The sequence below is a fragment of the Oreochromis aureus genome, linkage group 5 (assembly GCF_013358895.1).
Source record: "Oreochromis aureus strain Israel breed Guangdong linkage group 5, ZZ_aureus, whole genome shotgun sequence".
Classification (NCBI taxonomy): Eukaryota; Metazoa; Chordata; class Actinopteri; order Cichliformes; family Cichlidae; genus Oreochromis; species Oreochromis aureus.
In genome coordinates this window covers 23,332,693-23,353,573 of record NC_052946.1, presented here as the reverse complement: position 1 = coordinate 23,353,573, position 20,881 = coordinate 23,332,693, and the positions used below count along the sequence as shown (strand labels likewise).

Below are 20,881 nucleotides of genomic sequence, written 5' to 3'. Positions count from 1 at the left end.
CACCATCCTGGCTTTCTGCTGCGGCCCCACACCACCCCTCGCGCCACCTCCACCGTGACCAAAACGCTTTAATTCAATTTATGCAATCACTGTTATTTTTAAATAGTCATTTTGTCTGCTCAGATGAGGGGCCTTACTGCCCGCTGGGCCGGCCTTCTCATGTGAGGGATGGGGGGAAGGGCGGGACGCTGTGTGAGCAGGAGTCGACTGACTTGGAGGGGGGAGTCACTGATATTTTCATTTGTTATTTATTTCCTTCATTTTTTTTGTTTGGTTTCAGGTTATTAAGTGTTTGATTAGGATTTTAAAAGATTTAAATCAAGTTTAAATCTAATGACCTAACATAAGGAGTCTGTCTGTTCTTTGCATCTTTCTATGTATTAAATACACACATTTCTATATAGTTAAGGTTTTATTTCATATTTTGACTGTTTCCAAAGTCAGACACTTTCCAGACTTCTGGGCTACAGAATTAAACACTGTTCTCTTCCTGTAATCACACCCCGAGGACTGGCCTTCAAATATTGATCTGAAATTCAGTGTCATCACTGTGGATCTTTAATCGTTCTCTGCTGGAGCGAGTATCAGCCAGGCAGATCTGCTAAGGTGCACAATGCTATTCTGCACTACTCAGATAACTTACAGACATTTGGAGTGCTCATTTTTCCCTGTCTGCCCCAGTGACCTCTGCCTAACTTAAAGGTACATCTTGGGGGCATTTTGATTTGGGCAGAACGGGGAGGTATCGGTGACAGAGGAACTAATCCAGTATTGCGCAGATTAAGAGTATTTGTGGAGCGGGGTGTGTTGGCGCTGGCGCTGGGAATGGAACAGAAGGGGCTCCTATCAGCTCTCCAGGCAGGCTAGCCCTCAGGCCAGTGCAGTCCTACAGGAGTCTTTGTACTTCCCAAAGCCTCCACTCTCCTCTCACTCACGCTATATCACTCTCTCTGCTGCCCCCCTCGCCTTCTTTCTATAGGCTATCATATTCTCAGCACTCCATTTCCTCACTTTACACTTGTGAATTGGTGTTGTTTTAATCCAGTGCAAGGGTGCATTCTTATTATTATCAGGTGCAGCAGGGACGACTGCTCCTATAAGGAGACACGAATGAGCCGCATTTCACTGCCTTACACAACGTAAAAAAGTAAATAGTCGGAGTGGAATAATGTTGACTTTTATGATCTCGTAATGATTATAATGGCTGAAAGAAAACTCAGCTCTTCCGGCACATTCCCATTCTCTTTCTTTACTGTGTTTCTTTTCTCTCATTGTGTTTTTTTTCTTGTATCACTTGCAGTGTTTCAGCTCCGTCTCTGTCACGTTGTTTTATTCCAGAGTGAAATCCAACAAAGAACAACTCGTCAAACATTCGCGCAAACAAAAAAATGTTACAAAAAAATGTAATTTGGCTGTTGAAGAAATTAGGGGAGGGGAGGGGGGTTTGAAAGGGCCTCTTTTTGTCTCAAGTGTGCTATTTATTTATCTGAAAGGATGCACATTGTATCCATTTACACTTCCCGCACTCACTTTGCCACAGGCTGGAGGGCTCAGAAGTTGAGAGAATTAATTACTTTTTTATTATTATTTATAAAGTAATCTATCTGTAGAGAGAGAGTGGAAAAGGAGGGGGGCGGGTGCGAGGGGAGGGGTGTTGTGCGCAAGAGGCAGGGAACGCCCTGGAGCATTGTCCTTTAAACTGGGTCCTGGCTCACATTATCTCCCAAACCAGCACTCACACAACGTTAAACAACAAACGAACTCTGGGCTGCTGAGGACGCCGTATACGAGGCGAAACAGGGAGGTGGGGGGGAGGCGGGTGCAGAGAAACAGGGAGAAACTCTGCTCTGCAAGAGCATGCCGTATGTATGGATGATAAATATAATGGCCTTTCCTCAACTCTAAAATTTGACAGGAATCCAAACTCCTTTTCAACTCTTTATTAATACACCCATGTGTTTAGTGACAGCCATCAGCTTCCTGCCTTTCTTTTGTTTTTTTTTTAATTCAAGAAAAAAAGCAGATCCCCCGCTTTCTTAGAGTTCATTCATTGGCTAGAACTTAATATCTGCAGAGGCTGTTTCACGAGCCACGCAGAAACAGAAATATATCAATGTATCCAGCCACAAATGGCATTTACGAGTTTATGTGACAAAGTATCGTTTAACACTTGAACACTTAGGGGGGAAAAAACTTTATGGGAACATCAAAGTAGCAAAACCCACCAATTAAAACTGAACCGTGTATCACATAAAATGCTGTAGGTGTGGGTGGAAGAATCCACTCTGAACATACCTTTCCCCACTAAGAACACTTAAATTATAACTGAAAACTGTGCTTGAGATCCTCACAGATGCCAACACTTGTCAGCCTCTAAAGTGGCTGACCCATCTAAAATATCCTGCTAAAATAGCAATGGCGCAACATGTCGACGATAAGAAGTCATTTCCTTTTGAAGACCTTTTATGAGCGTGAATAATAATCGAGCCAGTTGTTGGCTGTCCTATTTCATAAGGAAGCAATGTAATCAAGCTTCAATTAACCAATAACTAAAATGGGCTCATGCCCTCCAGCTGTCTCTCTCAGGACATTTTACTAGCTCCCCCTTTTTTTTTTTACTTTAAGAAACCCATCCAGACATAACCCTTCATCTTCCTCACATTGTGCAGTTCATCTCCATATGGGAGGGAGCATCACATGTGTCCAGCATGAAGAGGGCTATGAATCTCCTTCTTATGGATACATGTCACATGCTTTGTTCGCAGATGTGGAGGGGACGGTGGGGGTTTCCTTACTGATAGAATTAACATGTGGAAATGACTAACCAGCCTTTATGTTTCTAATGTGCTTCGAGTGTTTCGTATTTCTGGGGAGGCCCCTTTCTAAAGATATGATTAATTTGCAGAATATAGTTAATTTTCCCTCTGAGGGATAATCCTGGCGTGCAGCATCATTTGTGGACTGTTTTGGCTAGCTCCTGCGTTGGGTGTGTGGTTGTGTGTATGCATGCGTCCGTTTGTGCATGCATGCAAACATATGTCTGCCTGCGTATCACCCCTGTGTAACCACCTCTATGATGGGCTAATTGGTTTAGCAGCCAAGGGGCCAAAGGCCAGTGCAGCATAGCAAAACTCAACATGAACCTGATGTTGAAAGGAAGGCTTCGCTGCTATAGGAGGGAAGCATGTGTGGGACAATTGCCTTTTTTTACCACACACACACACACACACACTCTCTACACTTAGGCTTTTTCACTTAACGAAACTCACAGCATGAGAAAACAAAATTTTTCACAGCATTCTGGGCCACTGTGCTTCAGACTAGAGGAGCACCAGAAGTAATCTCTTACATTTTAACATATTGTGAGGCCTTCTTCTGACGAATGTCACATGCTATTACATTAATCTAGAATATTGAATTGGAAGCCTTTATGCACTGTGAATAATATACACACTGTAATATTCAGGCAAGCCTCAACCTGCAGTATCAGCGGCCCGCTCAGTATGGTTTGTGGAGCCTACTTTGTGTGGGGATCTGAGGGGATCATTTACCAGTTCCAACTCCATTACTATTCATGAGATGGGTAGGCTAGGGGCGAGGGATTAGGGACTCCCTTGGTGCTTGTTGTGCTGTAGGCTCGGGCTCAGGCCTCAGGCTCTGGGACAGGGGCTGTCTGGCAAGGATGGTGGGTCTATTATCACCCTGGGACCCGTCTGTCCCACAGCAGAACACTTACTGGCAGCGCCAGCTAATGGAAACTGTGTCTCTTGTTCCCTTTCTCCTTTTTTTAACCTCATCGCCCTCCTGGTATCCTCCCTCCCCTCTGCTCTTTAAAAAAAGATGGGGAAGTTTCTCCCCTTTCCTATTTCAAAGTTGAAATGGTGTATTTCTATTGGCATCTTTACCGTGAAGTGCTGGGATGGCACTATACTTGCAAAAAAAAAGTACTTTCCCTCAACTCTGTCAATGCTTTGATCCTCAATTTTCCAAGTTTCTAACATCCTCTTTCCCCCCCTCCCCTCCAGGTGATGAGTATCCTGAGTAACCCCAGTGCTGTACCCTCCCAGCCCCAGCACGACTTTTCCATTTCCCCCCTGCACAGCAGCCTGGAGAGCTCCAACCCCATCTCAGCCAGCTGCAGCCAGCGCTCTGACACCATCAAGAGTGTGGACAGCCTGGCTTCCTCGCAGTCATACTGCCCCCCTACATACAGCGCCACCAGCTACAGCGTGGACCCCGTCACTGCAGGGTACCAGTACAGCCAGTATGGCCAGAGTAAGTAGACCCTGTATGTGTATACTGTTGTTGTTGCATAAGCAAATACTTTCATGTTTTTGTGACAAAAGCTGGTCGTTCTTCTCCGTACCCCTCTTAAGCTGACTAAATTTAAAAAGCCTATGAAGTGATGCCCAGTTCCCAGGCAGGAGAGCCTCCTGACCTTTGCACCCTGGTTGGTGGAGGCAGACACGTGCTCTTGATAAAGACCCCACCACCACCACCACACCACAACCATCCATTTACAGAGCTGCCTTAGTCACACCCCACTCCACTTGGATGGGAAAGAGAAGAGGGCCACTTCAAAGAACGGCACACCCTCAGGGGCCACAGTGTCCTCTTGCCCACCTCTCTTTCCCTCTTTCTCCTATTTTGATCACACACACACACATGCACACACCCTCAGGGCAGGAAAGAGTTTGCTTTATTAGATTAGCATAATTGACTGATGCTGTCACAGCCATTCATAAGAGGTAAAATGAAGCCCACTTCCTGAACAAACCCAGCCAGCATCAGCTAGCTGACATTTGTTTGTATTTATTTTCAGGTTCTGGTGGTGATCTGATGCTTTTGTGCATCTGGTGATTTTCTTTTCCGAAATGTGTTTGTGTTATGCGTGAGTGCGGGCGAGCGCGTGCCAATCTGTCACGTTTTTGTGTGTGCGCACCAGTGTTTTTGTCAGCAGCAAGAAACTGATGGCTGTGCGGATGTGAGCTGATGTGAGGTTAATTAAGATGGTGATTGAGCACAGTGGATGGGTAATGAATGGAAGAGAGAGGAGAGGAGCTGCTGTCTGAGGATGAAAATGATCGGCCATGTGGAGTGTGGAGGGCATGAAATCAGAGATGCCAAGTGTAATGAAGACTGGCACACAGAACACACACGGGGAACTGTCTGAGTGACAGCATGGAGACTTTACCAGGATGCACATGCTCTGTGCCAGCAGCATGCCAACCTCAGACAAGGGACAGGGGAGGGGTTTTTATCTTTCACTCTCTCTGTGTGAATTGTTTTTTATTTGACTCATTCTCTACTGCCACAACTTGTTTCAGCCTTAATCAGAGGAATGAAATGAGAGTGAATAGGACATATGTCCCAGGAATCTACCACCTGTCTAACGTTTGGTTGTTTTTCCTTTCTGTCTTTTTTTGTTTGTTTGTTTGTCTGTCTATAGCTGCTGTAGACTACCTGGCTAAAAATGTGAGCTTGTCCACCCAGAGGAGGATGAAGCTTGGAGACCACTCGGCAGTGCTGGGGCTGCTGCAGGTGGAGACGGGACAGGCTTACTGAAGCCACTCGGGACAAACCCTGCACCTCTCTCTATTTCGCCCTCTGCCACCCTCCTCCATGCTCCATCAAGTCTGGACTGCAACTCCAGCTCGTCTATCTGCAGCTCGGCCATGACATCAATGAACAGACGCGCGCCTCACTCTGTACCAGAGAAAGTGACGCTTGTGAGAGAGTGAAAAGTCCCTTTTCGGGAATGGAGCTAAACTTTTCACACCACCAGGCGGCTCTGCACCCTTTCTCCCCACCCTTTTGGCATAATTGCCCGCTCCTTGTACTCATGTCCCAGCCTCAGACCTGTTTATTTTGCTCAGTGGGCCAAAAAGGACCCCCAGATGACCAAAGGATGGTCAACTGCATTGACCCAGATTCCTCTTTGTCATGGCTACAGTCCAGCACACATTTAGAGCCATCAACAACATGTACTTTTGACCTTGCTGTTCATAGTAGTTAACAAAGCCAATATCATTTGAACGACTCTTCTTCTTGTTCTTTTTTGATATTGTTAAGACTATTGTTGCTGTTATATGATTATGGTTAATGTGATTTCTGTTGTTCTTTGATTCCATTCGTATCTCTTTTCTCCGTTAGATGTCGGTGCGTAAAACACAGAGAATGACTGAGATGATCTGGGAGCGATTGTCTGTTGCATATGCATGTTTGCGTGTCGGCACACAGTCACACAAAAGAGGATGATTGTTTTCCAAGCTGCTGTTCCTCTGCCTGTTCCCTGAGCTCAAATGTTCGTGAGCGATTTGACCTTCCCACTTTCATATTCGTCTTGACATTCCTAAAGAACTTGGCCACACTGTGGGAAGTCTGGCTGGATGGATTCTGCAGGGAATTAAAGCAGCGTTTTGGCGGCCAATAGCTTTCCCCTTGTAACCTCCATCCCATCCTTAGTGGTGGTCCATAGGGAGGAGGGCATTGTTTGCAAAAACAGGATTGGGGAAATTAACGTATTTTGAAATATGGACCTTGCCAAGGAGGGCTAACTCAACCACCCCCTCATGCGAACACACACACACACACACACACACACACACACACACCTCCCCATTCCTCCCAAATCCCATCTGCCAGGGAATCCTGTGTGACTTAAACAGTGTGAAGCAGATTAAATCACACGAATATAATGTCAAAGCTAATTCACAGTGACCCTTCTCATCACTAGCCAGTATTTCATTTTTTTTATAGCATAATTAGCACATGTTGTAAATGCACACTGTGTTGGCTTTCCACTTTTCGACTAAATTCCTTCAGAACATTCCTCAGCCTCCATCTCCAATATACTATAGGCATTCCAGCATTCTCTGTTATGAGATTAAAAAGTAGACAAGCTGTGCCATTCACATGCACTCTGGAAAATCATATAATCCAGTCAGTTGTGAAAGGGCACAGGTAACTCCACTGATTGGCCCCCTTCTCTGGTTTGGACCGGAGCCACGTCTAATCCTCCGCTTTCACATACTCACCCAAATGTACAAAAAAGACGAAAAAAAAGTTTAAATAATAGTGGATATGAGACATTTGTGTAGCACGCATTGTTGACTTGATCCAGGACCAGCTGTTCCCTTGAGATGTATGTGATATTTTTCATTGACATCAGTGTGATTATGATGACGGTTAATGCTCAAGAAAGGATCTGGTCCTTCGTCGCCTTTAAAATCTGAAAAAATGTACAGTAGCTGGAGCAGATTGTGTATTGTTTCTTTATAAAGAGTATGTTTTATACTAAAACAACACTATGTTGAGTGGTAGGTAAGCAAGGGATCTGTGGAAGTAAATGTTTTGATTTTCCTTTTGTTTTGTTTTTTAATGTATTTAATTGGTTTACTTGTTTCAACCAAAAGTTTTGAGTCTGTTTTTTTTCTGACCCAGGTAAGAATGGATTTGTATAAATTAGTAAAATATAAATTCCACTGAAAATGTTCCAATTAAAATGACATTTAAGAGGGTAAAACTGAGCTTGAAGGAAAATGAAAGCTTGGTGTCACAGACAGACTCCCCCTGAACCACAGGACCGCTGTATATTTAGAAGGTGGCTGAATTAAACATCTTCAGGGTGTTTTTGACCGCCTGTTTTACAGACTGAGTATAAAAGCAGACCAGCTATCACTGGACCAAGGACCTAACACACCTGAGGCTTCGGTGTGTGACTCTGCCAATGGACCAGCGTGATGATAATGATGATGATAATAATGCCAGAGACAACAGGCTTTCTGCTCTGGGAATTTGTTGGATTTGTGGACCAATAAGACTTCAGGAGAAAACGTCAAAGTAATGCTGACTCCGCACTGAACCGCAGCAGTTGCTGCTCCAACTGCTTCACTTAGACGCCTCACTCATGTGTATATTTTAAAAAGGAAGAGTTTTAGAATTGTCTTTAGTGTATCAAACCCATTTCTAACACTCGCGTCAATAAACATTTGGGTATTTAAGGCATACAACTCCTTCCCTCCCAGCCCTCCCCCCTCCCTCCTCCCGTCTGTTTGACCCTTAACCTGTTTAGTTGCTTTTTGACATCTGTGCTTTGCTTTACTCCTTTTTCTGTTCCGCATGTGTGTATATTATCATGGTATAATTTATTCTGCTGTATGAAGTATTAGAGTAGTGGGAAACTTGTATTGGTATTTACTACCTTCAGCCTGTTGGTGTGTTTACTGTAACACTGGCGTAACTGTTATCAATTAAAGATCCAAAACAGAGTCGAGCCTTTTGTCTCTTATTTCTGTCGTGTGCAGGTTTTTTTAACGTTTATTATGAGACGAGTCAGTAATGAACATTTTTATTTATCCAGTGCTTCTGTCAGTTTTTACATGTACTACATACGTACGTACATAGTGTAGACAATAACCAGTTTATCCAGCCAATCAAATATCTGGTTTTTCCAGCCTTTCTCCCATCTGTATATTTTTGGACTGACTGACTGACTTTGATTAGGTATAACAAGCCATTAAAATGTCACCTTGGGCTCTGGGAAATTGTGGCAAGCCTTTTTAGCATTTTCTAAGATTTAAAAAGGCTAATAAAATAAAAATAAATTGATGGAAAATATATTTCAGACAGATTAATTACAGGCCTGGTGTAAATCTGTGTGCATCTGCAAAATCTTAAATCAGCCACACTTGATCTATCTTTTCCCTAACCGCATGCTTGTAGTCTGAGCATGTAAGTTCAAGCACATTTGCGGGGGTCACCAGTGACTGTTCCAGCGCTGGCGATATGATTAGAGAGTGATGAGAGCTCAAATGTCCCAGACGAGGAGACGCAGACTGAAAGTGTGTCTAGCTGCAGCTGTAGGAAGTAATTCATTCTACCCGCTGACCAGCAGCGCTCGCCTCTCCCTCCGCTTGCCGGGGAATGCAGTCTGCAAATCTCTGCGGTATGGTGTGAATGTAGGGGAACTAACCGGTGTAGTGTGGAAGCATCCGCTGTGCTTTATATTACAGGTCAAAACAGTGGAGCTCATTCACTTGTAGCCATCAGGCACTGCTGGAGGTATGTCAAACCCGCCTTAGGTACGTTCATTCATTCATTTAACAAATCTCAAACATGCTGGATATGTGTGCAGTCGCCGCAGCAAGAAAATCTTCCTACATAGTCTTGTCTAAACTAGTAAATCATGCCAAGCTGCACTGTGAGAGATGTATATTTACTTTCTGTACGCCACAAAATGACAACAAATACTTTGCCGTTTATTTGCAATTAAATGTGAACTAATTAAAGGCATCACTAATCAAAATTATTAACATCATCACCATCAAATTGTATTAGCAGATAAATCTGAGGCTAAATGAAGTCAGTACTGCTTGTGTTATCAAAGGGTACCTATCATTCCTATTTCATATTTTCATACTCAGTGAGTATAAACTGATACATAACGTTTAGGACTCCCTTCACAGATTCAAATCAGCACTGAAATGCAGCGTTATCGCCACGTTATATCATCAAGGCTCAGTTAAATTTGATGCAAATGTTAATTCTCTTGAATGTCTAATTACAAAACATATATTGCGTAAAAAAAACAAAAAACAGTGTTCTTGGGTGCTGGATTAGCATGCCAATGAGGCAGGTCAATTAGTTAATCAATTTCAAAGCAAGTTTTTGATATGAGTTCATTCTGAGGAGACTGGGGGGCTTTCAATGGATCCTCTGAACATATCAAATATGCATTGTGGCTCTTTGCCTGCTGCGTGTCATCCTTCATATATTCCTCTAAAAGTTTGTGTTCTGGTTGTCCAGATTAGACCTTGGCATGTGCTACGGTTGTCCCCTTTGCTCCAGCTTGTCTCCTGAGGTGCCGGCCTAGGAGTTTTGTCTCCCTCGGGTCTGCTGTCACTCAGACTGGACGAGGTGGCAGCTCAGGCAGTGGTGTGTGGGAGAGCTTTATGACACTTCCCTCATCTCCTGCTTTGATCCCCTAATTGATTGACTACAGGAGCAGAGGATAAACAGAGCCCACAAGAGCCGATTCCACTCGCCTCTCTGGAGTGGTTTAGATAAAGTGTAGAGGCCCGAGCGCTCCATTCCTCCTCTCCCCTCCTCTATATGGACATACGGCCATTGAAGGTGGCTCTATGCCATGGTAGCTTAGCTGTGGGCTGTGTCCTCAGGCCCAGTGCTTGCCTACTGCCCCTGTGCATAAATGGCTGCCGGTAATGGGGTTGTTTAGATCACAGGGATGGAAATGAAACTCCTGAGCCTTGCTGTAGAGACCAGGAGGCCCTATCACTCACGCAGCAGCGATAGAGAATTCACAGCGTCAGCCTGGTCATACTTTCAGAATGAGCCATGGAATAGAGGCTCTGATTCAGATCTTATTTAGGACCCAGCTCCTGAACCTGGCCATGCTGTGATAAATAACCTTCTGCTGAAGACTCAGGAAAGCCGTGAAGAGGAAGAAGAGGAAGAACGCAAACAGCCAGTTAAGAAAAAAAAAACAACAAGCCAAAAAGTCTCAATTTTAAAGAAAATGTGTGTTTGAAAACATGACTTTAGAATGATTTAAACCAGATATGATAATTATATTCTAATTTTTCAAATTTGTCTTCAGAAAGAGTTCAGAACCGTGTGCAGGTATGCTAAGAAATGATTAAGAGATGCTCTGGGGTCTTGGTTTTATTCTTTGAGATTATGTGTCATAGGGAGTAAAAAAGCTCCCAGCTGTCGCCATGAAAGCACTTACAGTATAATAATCCCCCAAATCCTGTAATTATGCCAGCATACGCTGTGTACCTGAGCCTCAGCTTTGTGCTCGTCACCTCAAGGATCCCACTGACACAGACACAGACGCACAGCTTGCCATGCACATATCTCCTTCCCAACCATGCATTTTGCATAGGGAGAAAATCTTATTTTCAGAACATTTTAGGTATTTTGAATTTCATGGTTACCCCTCTCAGGTATTATAGATAGATAATCTGTCATGTATAAGTTAAAAAAAAAAAAAAAAAGCAGGAGCTCAAATAGGGGATTGTCTGATTTACCAGAAACCAAAATTATAGAATCTTTCACCAGCTATATTACATTTAATCAGCTAAGTAAGATCAATCTTCAATTCATTACATTTTATTTATATAGAACCAATTCAGATTGCAATACTTCAAATGCACATATATGCATATCCATGCACACCTCCCTTAATTCATTTTTTTAAACAAAGACAAAAAAAAGTCCAAGTAAAGTTGTAAATCTAAGAAATTGGAGCTAGATAAAAATCACTGTGAAGCCAAGCTTGATTTACATTTAAAATCTGAGCTGTGTTCTCAAACTAATTAATATTAATAACAAAAATGGAAATGAGTGCAGTGGCAGCCCATAAGTGAAGAACAAACTGGGTGCATTCAGTCAGGAGATTCATATACAAGCCCTTTCTCAGGAGAAGTGGGCTCTAAACAGGCGTGACGGCAGGGCATAGACCGCCATACACAGAGACAATTTTTCTAGATAATAGCCTATCACGCAGGATACAATTTAAATTAAAAAATGCAATTTTCACCTTGAAATGAACAAATGATTACAATTTCTATACAAATTAAGGCATCCAGGCTGTGCCTCAGTACTGTGCCAAGGCCATGAAACCTGACATAATTACCATGAAATACATTTTCAAATATTTGTATTTTGTCCATCGCTTTAAAACATGCCACTCTGCCTTCTGTGGGTTTGTGATCTCACCTTCTGGGGGAAATACATAAAAAAGAGAGAAAATCATCAGAGATGAAAAGCTCTTCAACAGGAGAGATAAAAATGTGGGGGGAAAAAAAAAAAAAAACAACCTCCCATACACACAGTAAATCAGCGCAACTCGGCACAGCGGCCCCTGGAGCTATCTCTAAAAGCCAAATTACTGCTACTTATCTAAGGAATCATATCTACTAGTTATCTGCTCCTGAGATAGGCTCCTCTCTCTCTCTTGTGCCTTGTGCTCATCGCCAGAAAAGCTATTTATTTGTGATTACAGACACCCTTTGAATAAAAGATGTTTGTGTTTGAGATCCAAAGTTTTCGCAGATTCTGAACTCCTCAGATTCTTCAGAGAGGAGAGTATTGAAGGCAGAACACCTTATTTGGGCAGGGTTGCTGGGGGTGGTCTGCTGCAGAGAGAGGGATGAAAGTGTAGCCGATGGGAAATATGAGACAAGACCTCAAACTTCTCTTACTCTTCATATCACATATGCTTTCAGAGGGGATTCATACTGAGATGAGGTGTCGAATTGACTTTAAATGCAGAACCTTATGCTGGAAACACATGGAGACAGGAAGTTCTGGCAGGTATTTTGTAGAAAGCTGCCAAAAGCTGCTAAGTTTGGAGTTTGGGGGAGTTTCTCTTCTTGCAGATATTAATGCCCTTAACAAGGAAGAATCACAGGAAAGCAAATTTTTAATGCAGTGGTACGGAAATGCAGTTAAAAAGTGTCTAATACTAGCAGTGGCTCATGTGAGGTGTTTTCTCTTTTGTCCGCTACAATCTAAAATAGTCTAATGGCAATCTTGTTGGAGGGCTTCTAAACATGTTCACCTCCCCTTAGAAAAACTTAACATGTGCAGTAGGGAGCAAACATTTTAAACTACTACACCAATATATAGGCTCATTCCCTAAGCAAAGCAATGTAAGTACAAGACTCAGAGCTATTATACAGTTTACTAATCTTAAGTGCCTCTTTTTTCCTTCCATTTCTTCCATTCCCTCTTTTACCCTCCATCTGTTGAAGTCCCTCAGCCAGAGAGGCGCACATCAGATTTCAATAGTTGACCTCTTAATGCTGAGGTCAGTGCTGCACCGGCAGCGATTTCACACTCAAGATGAAAGGGAAATGAACACTGAGGATGCTGGGGTGGGGTGGGGGGTGACATGGGGCCCTGACCACTTTGGCCATTGCCACTCTAACCGCTTCACTGCACCGGGCTGGAATCTGAGGTGAGTCCAAGAAGAGGTGCTGAGATTGAGGTTTGCCACCTGTATAACAATAGGCGAAGCCACCGACCTAGACTAGATATGCACCGATTGTTTTTCTTTTTTGTCAGCAGTGATAAAACTTAGTTGCACTGTTGATTTCTGGTGCAACAAAGGAACTAGAGCAGACGACAGAAGAAGACACACATGAAGTAACTCCACTAGCATCTCCAGGACTGGACAGATGAGCTCCTATGCATCTGAAACTCCTACGAGAACTCTCTGCTGTCACAGTCGTACGAGCTGCTGAACCCTAACATATTGTTCTTTTCCACCAATGAGCCCGGGCCCCGATGCTTGCCCTGATGTTTCCCGTCAGACTCCCGGCCTGCCCGCCCAGTTACAAGCGCTCATTACCGGTAGATTTCTCAGAAGCCATTATTGAATGAACACTGAGACAAGGCTAGCAGTGAATGGACAGTTTGGTTACACCGCCATGAGGCTTGAGCTCCTCAGAGTAATGTACCGCTTAAGTACCTGTCAGCTTTATAAAGGAGGGAGTAGACTGTGTAAATGTGTGTGTAAATAGAGTGTCAGATCAGGACCCCAGGGAGTGGAGGTGGGGAGCGTGCATGTGTGTCTGTGCATGTGTATGCTCTTTTGTTCGTCGGTGCATGTGTGTGTTAGCGAGTGTGCATGTGAGTGTCACAATAATGATCATTTAACCCTCCTCAGCATTCCCCAGGGCTCCACGTTCCCCTTTCGACTTCATAGTGCTCCAGGCTCTCTCTCTCTCTCGCTCTCCCTCTCTCTCTCCCTTTGCCTCTTCTGTCTGCTTCTCACGGCTAGGCACAGTTGGGGAGCAGCTCCTTATTCATTCATGAGAGAAGCACCGGATAAATAAAAAGGTTCATTACTGTGCTAAAGTGTTACTAATGACATGTACCTGCCACTGAGCACCTCCGAAAATCTAATGTGACACACTAGAATGGAAAATCTATTCTGCTGCACCAAGGCCTCCAATGGCGCTAGCACATACTCTATGGAAATTTCTCTCCGCTTGCCCTCCAATTGTGTCTCTCTAAAACCAATATTTACAATCCCATAGCCATTATGTCCTACTACGCCCTCTGCGCCTGCTGTTGCGACCTTCATATTAGCTGAAAATTGGACTTTGCAAACTTAGCAGGGGAGAAGAGACTCTTCACATAGATGAGAGGGGGCAGCACCGGGAGACTCAGCATGAGGTGCGGGGTCCTTCTCGACTCCCCTGCTGCCCCAAACCCTAAACTGACAACGGCCAACCAAATGCCAAACAAAAATACAGTGAAATCTCTCCATGATGCATGCCATCATTAAGTCTCCTCCATGTAAATGCTGTAATAATAAAAATGCTAATAAAAGACACCCCGAGTGTCTTTAATTCACCTTAAGGTTACACTGTGTTTCACTTGAGACGTGACTTCTCTTTTGACACTCATAATGTGTCACTGGATCACCAGCCCTAGGTTCATAGACTATGCAAATAAGCCTGATGGCAGCATTTAACCAGTAACTAGACAGAATGCTTTTGTATTCATCTGATTAATGTCGGCAAATGCAGACATAAAGCTTGACTGACAGGAGGAGGTCTGGATGAAGAAGCTAAAGCTCCCACAGTAACAAACTGTCTTTGATGACACCTCAGCTCTACTCCTGCAAAAGCAACACCCATTCATTTCCCTGAAATCTTGAGCTTGCCATATTATTTAAAAACAGAATTTTTTAAAAACCATTTTCACCTTTATTATGTTTAAAATATTATGACACTTGTGATAGTTTAAAGAATCAAAATCAAACAGCAGCTGTTTCTGTGATGTAGTACATTTGGCTCTGCAGGATTGTGCATGCATTCATTAGGAAGACTGTTTTGCACATTTGGAGATAACATTTGGGAAAATAAATAGATTAATTGATGAACGGAGTTCTAAGAAGTTGCAAATACTAAATGCATATAAAAACAAATGTCAGAGTCAATGCTGCTGAGATGCTTGAAAATAAACTGACTCTTCAATTATGGCTCTCATATTTAGAGAGTTAAGAATTCTGTCGTTATTTTTATGATTAAGGACACGTAATCAAAAAAATTATCCTTTCTGCAGGACGAGACAACAGCTGCCCTGGTCCAAACAGATTACATCGTAGCTGGATAGATGTTAACTATGTTGTATGAAAATTTGATGTTACAGATAATTAAAGAGATAAGGTTTTCTTTGTACAGATTTAATGCAGCTCTTTGATGCAGTGCAAATGAGCTACGACTTAATCTTTAGAGATACAAAATGTGAACTGTAAAGGGGGGTTGGGGGGTGTCCACATGCTTTTAATGCACACAGACCAGGCTGACTGACTTTGATGTGTGTCTGATGTCTACTTCACCTGGATTTGCTATATGATAAACCGATCAGTACAAACAATTTCATTATTTCCCAAAGTATTTATTGTTGTACAGAATAACTTAGGACCAGAATACTAATCTCTAACCCATCTTGTTTAAATTTTCAAACTTTTATCATTTCTCATCAATCAAATGCTTTAACCAGCTCTTGGGAGCTTTGCAGAAACACCAGCATCAGTCAGCTGTGGCTCTGTCGTTTCTCCCAAGCTGAAATACTTGTTGCATCTTCAAGAGCTCAGGGTCTAATTGAATCATGACTTCCATCAGTGTCTCAGCAGAGTCTTAAATGACTGTTTGCTCAACATGTCTGCCCATTTCCACTGATTAATTCATACGAAGCCAAACAAAATGTTCTGCCTTGTTTATCATGTTAAATCCAAGCCCTGCAGTGTTCCTGCAGTCAGTCCCTTATCAGAATGAATGTATTTAGGGGAGAGCAAAAGCAATGGAAAGTCATGTATATATATATATATATATATATATATATATATATATATATATATATATATATATATATATATATATATATATATATATATATATATATATATATATATATATATATATATATATATATATATATATATAAAGAGTGATACTTAGATTGCAAGATGTTATGCAGTTTTTCCCCACAAAAATATTTAATTTTTTAATTATTTGTTCTATTATTAACAATTAAACAATCTAGTATAGTGTCAGGACAATGTATAACAAATATCCCTACATATCCCTACATAATATTTCATGAGGTTTACAGCAGTAGCATCTACATGCTCCACTGTTATATGTGAGGATGCATACCATCAAATTCATTATTTCACACACCCCCGGCTGTAAAATTGTACGGCAAATGAAAAGATGTCAAGAAATGATTTACTAAACAAGACTCGTTACTACTTGCGATGAAAAAGGAAAGAGTAGTGAAACATCAGTGGTGATATCACAAAGCATATTATACACACTTGGGCAGTAAGTAAAGCTATTCTTTTTTGTATTTACATGCAGGACAGGTGCGTCTCGGCTTCAGCCTAGTTTAGATACATAGATAACATACAGATAATGTGCATCAAACTGTTAAACTATTAAATATTAGCATAGATAATTTAAAGCGTCTAGTGGTCAAAGTGGTAAGACAATGTAGACTAACCACACGATTCACCTGCATTTCTGCTACAAGGGAGATGAATCAAGCTCCTAGTGTTAAGTTTGATCAGAGAAACTCAGTCGGAGGATGGATCGGGCATGAACATTTGTGCCGAATGTTCTCTGGATTGGACACAGCTATAACTGTGGCTTCCTGTGAAAACTGACTTATACAACGACAGGCCGGTACAACAGAAACTTCCACTTGAAAGCCAAAGAGATGAAGTGGCAATTTGGTTAATCGTGTTTCTCTTTAAGACTGGACAAACTGTGTCCTTGCACAGCTAAAATATGCCAAGTGCTCTGAGCTGTACTTGCGCTTGACAGAAACATGGCTTGTAATCTGAACATGGGCTCTAATCAGCCTGTAAAGCACGCTCCTAAAAACACCTATCACTGGCTACACGTGTGCCATTGTGGTGTGTGTTTGTGTTGCAAACACAATAGAAACACAGAGATCAATTAGCCTCATGGTAAATCATTGTACGGGTTAAACACTCAGTGGTGTTGTTATATCACAGACCCTGTGACAGCCACCACAATTATCTCCCCTCCCAATGCTTCCCAAGGGTCCTATAAACCACATTAGCCACTCTAGGCTGGCAGATCGTTCAACGAGGACCTCCTCCTCTGAACATCACTACAGCAATCCGCCAAAGTAGCTACATCCAGGATTTGACACAGCTGTAAATATTAAAATATGATGATTTCATTACGATGTGCCCTCGCTGCATGAAATCTGTGGATTACTGGAGTTGGTTGTTTGTCTTTATTTTAAATGTCAGCCACAATCACAAGGCAGAGCTGTCATTTATTTGCTCACGTTCTAGAAATCTAAAATCAGGCCTTAATTGAGCATACATCTGTTATAGTGTTACTTTGAATAGCCAGCTCAGTTCCTCATTCAGCGGGCCTGTTCTCTCAATGATTGACTTTTCCCTCAGCAACCCCGCAGCAGATAAAGGAAGAGAGCTTAAACCTGTTACTGTCAGCTTCTCACCTGGATCATAAGAACTCCTGCTCGGAGCATGCAAACCAATATCCTCCTATTCTTTGCACAGCCGCCCAGGATTCGCAGCAGTAGCTCTTCACAAAGACCAGGGCTGAGCGCCACTCCGTGTTATCTTATTGAGTTACCTGTAGCTAAGCTCTGAGCGAGCACACACAATGGCAGGCAGTTAATGACAGCACAAGGCCTAACCCCTTGTCCCCGGCCTTTCCCTGAGCCTCATTTCCGCGCGGCGGCTGCCATTTCACAGCTGTTAGCCACAGACTCTCTTTGTCATGATTAAGGACAAATTAATAGATGCCTCCTGGTAATCAGCTTTCATTAGGGCTGTCAAACCGTCAGTGGCATTCGCTCAGTGCACTGGACACGGGATGATCACCTCCCAGTTGGGAGACACTACAGCTGACTGTGTGCAGCTGTAGTGCTGCCTCTCAGCTGCTGTATTTGTGTGCTTGGTGTGGCTAAAGTGTGGGTAACCAGTGCATTAGCACGCTCCTTCGTGGCACAAGTGCTTGTAGTTGGTGCATTAACAGTGCTCCGTGTGGAGCTGCAAGATGGAGGTCATCGTGGGAATGACATAAAGAGTAGTCTTTCTGCTGGGTGTAATTGGCCCCAGCATGCTGAAAATGGACTGTGAAATGTAAGGGGGGGTCAAATAATTGATTTTCCCCCGAATGCAGAATCCAGGGCAGGGCTGTTTAGTGAGTAATTTACAAGAGCAGTTCAGCCCGGGCTGACTGGCATATCTGTTGAAAGTTCCCAGGGGCATGGGAATAGATAACACACACCTGAGACCCTGGAGCAGATGGACAGCAGTCACTGTGCTACTCAGAGGGCAGAGAGGATTCACATCAAACTTACTTCCACACATATATGTATGCAGAGGGGTATGAGAGCGCATGCACACACATACTCTGAGGATGATGGACACAGGCTATTGTATATAGAAATAGACTCTCTCCCCTCACTCTGTGCATTTCTCCTTCTCTCTCTCTCTCTCTCTCTCTGCAGCATTTCTGAAATTGATGAAATAAACTCATCAGACTTCCAGCAAGTTTGGCATTGTGAGAGGGAGCTGAAGTCATTTCAGTATGTAGATTTCAGACTTAAACCCATAACTGTGTTGCGTGGTGCATGACCACCCCCACCTGCTGGAGAGAGAAGGCTGGGGTGTGCATGATGGGATAGGGACGTCTGTAAGACAGGATATAGCCTGGCCCTCTATATGTTTAGTGATTTCTCAACACCACAGCCTAAGGGAATTAAGACAATAGCCTTATGTCAGATAGTATAATCTCATGACAAAATGGCATTTTATTTCCTGTGGGCTCGAATACATGTGTAAGCTAATTGAGGAGAAACAGCGACTTAGCCATCTGCATGGCTAAAATTGGTTTCATCTTCCATTTGGAGAATTTCTCGTTAACTGAAAAAGATGAGTGACGATTGTCAAGATCCATCATCTCAGTAATGTGAATTTATGGGAAAAAACACAATGATTAGCTATTGTTGCATTGTACCGGAGTCATTGCTGTCAAAAATGTAGATGAGCGACGCAGAGCTGGTATATTGAGCTCATCGCAAAATGACATTTGTATGGCACGCAGTCAGTGCTCTGCAATTTTCTTAAGCATCTCGGTAAATTGCACCAAACAATTTTCAAGATCAATTCCAGCGTCAAAAACAATGCACATAAATCCCATTTCTTCAACCCATATTGTGTTGGAGAGGGCCCCTGTGTTTGCATGAAGGTAATTACAGTGGGATTTGATGTTGTGGTGTGCCCAGAATTCTCCAGCTTTAGATCAGGCTCAGGGTGCTCCACCCCATTAATACTCCATATGGGGAACCCAGCTGTGATCAGAATTGGAAGAGCGGGAGGGGAAATCGATTTCATTTGCAGGATTATTGATGTAACCGAGATGCAGTTTGTATGAAACATAAAGTCTCATTTCAGAGGTTATGGATAAAACTGGATTGTGGGGCTGGCTGTTTGTTTTATTCAATGAAACATTACAAAAACAGAGAAGTCAGTATACACAAAGCTGTACAGGCTGCACCCGCATTGCACCACATTAATGCTATAGAACAAGTTTTCTTCTATTCTTCTCTTCTCACATTTACCTGCCTTAACTGAAACAAACTACTAAATATAGGGCACTGATAAAATGTCAGGAAATTATTTTCAAAAGATTGCATTTTAATGGGAGACTGTGGGAAAATTAAGCAGATAAATGTGATTTACTGCATTGCAGGAGGAAAAATAGGGTTCAGCGCAGCACATAATGTTGGCACAAGTGACCTAGCATTCTTTTTCACTCTTTGCCAACTTCCCGCTCCACCTGTTCCCTACATTTTTTAGGGAGGCTTTGTAAGTCAGACTGATGTGAGGTGATCACACATACATTAAAAACAATATCAGACTTTCCCAGGCTTCAGATGGCCCAGCAGCTGGATCTTTCAACTGAATCCGTCCCTCTATCCAATTATTCCTCCTCCTTTCTTCATTCTCTGTGTCCAGTGGAGACCACTGTAAGTTCCCACTCGTATAACAGCAGCAGTTGGAGTGATGGCAAACCAGATGGGAAAGTTTTTTTTTTCTTTCTGTGTTCACAGCACTCAAGCAATACCAGCAGCAGGGTCAAGATAAGGTAAAGTTCTCTATCATACTGTCATCAAATCACAAAGCTTTCCACACACTACTTAATAGATAGATATATGCAGATAGAGAAATAAATTCAAATATGGTTAATTGATGTAACAGGTTTCCACAAGAAAAAGTATAGTAGAAAAAAGTTCCAAAAAAGTTGTGAAAGTGTGAGAAAGAGTTTCAGGTCCGGACCTCAGACAGGCCAGGTTTGCACTTATACTCTCATATTACTGGGTCATGCTGTTTGAATACATGCAGACTGTTGTTTGGCAGTATCTTGGTGAAGTAAGCAAGAGCTTCTTCAAAAGGAATGTGTAAATGTATGTATATTTAGTAGAAATGGTACCCTCACAGATGTGAAAGAATGAGCCCAGGCCCCAAGACTTCTCCAGAGTCTCTGGATCTTGTTTATGTGTTTTGGGTTATTTTGTTTGTTTGTTTGTTTGTTTTTGTTTTTTATATCTGTACTGGTTGAGTTTGAAGTTTCATTTGTGGACGCAGCGAGAAACTGTTTCCTGAAGTACTCCTGAGCCCATTCATTGATTTAAACTATAGAATTGAGTCTGTTTTCAATGAAGTGCTGCCCGAAGGCCCAGAGAGCTCAGCCAAGCATTGGTTCAGTATGGCCTTTTCATTTGCCTACTGAGGTTTTTCTAAATTCTCTAAATCTTTCTACCAAAA

The 20,881-nt window shown here is 42.6% G+C and overlaps 1 protein-coding gene across 1 annotated transcript in view; it reads left to right on the top strand.

Moving 5' to 3' along the window:
• pax7a (paired box 7a) overlaps positions 1 to 8,275 on the top strand; it is a 57,520-nt gene extending 49,245 nt beyond the window's left edge. The window contains exons 10-11 of the mRNA XM_031732717.2: positions 4,026 to 4,275; positions 5,450 to 8,275. Of these exons, the coding sequence (XP_031588577.2) occupies positions 4,026 to 4,275; positions 5,450 to 5,565 (366 nt within the window). The 3' untranslated portion in view covers positions 5,566 to 8,275. The remainder of the gene's footprint in view (positions 1 to 4,025; positions 4,276 to 5,449) is intronic.
• Positions 8,276 to 20,881: the final 12,606 nt, after the last annotated feature.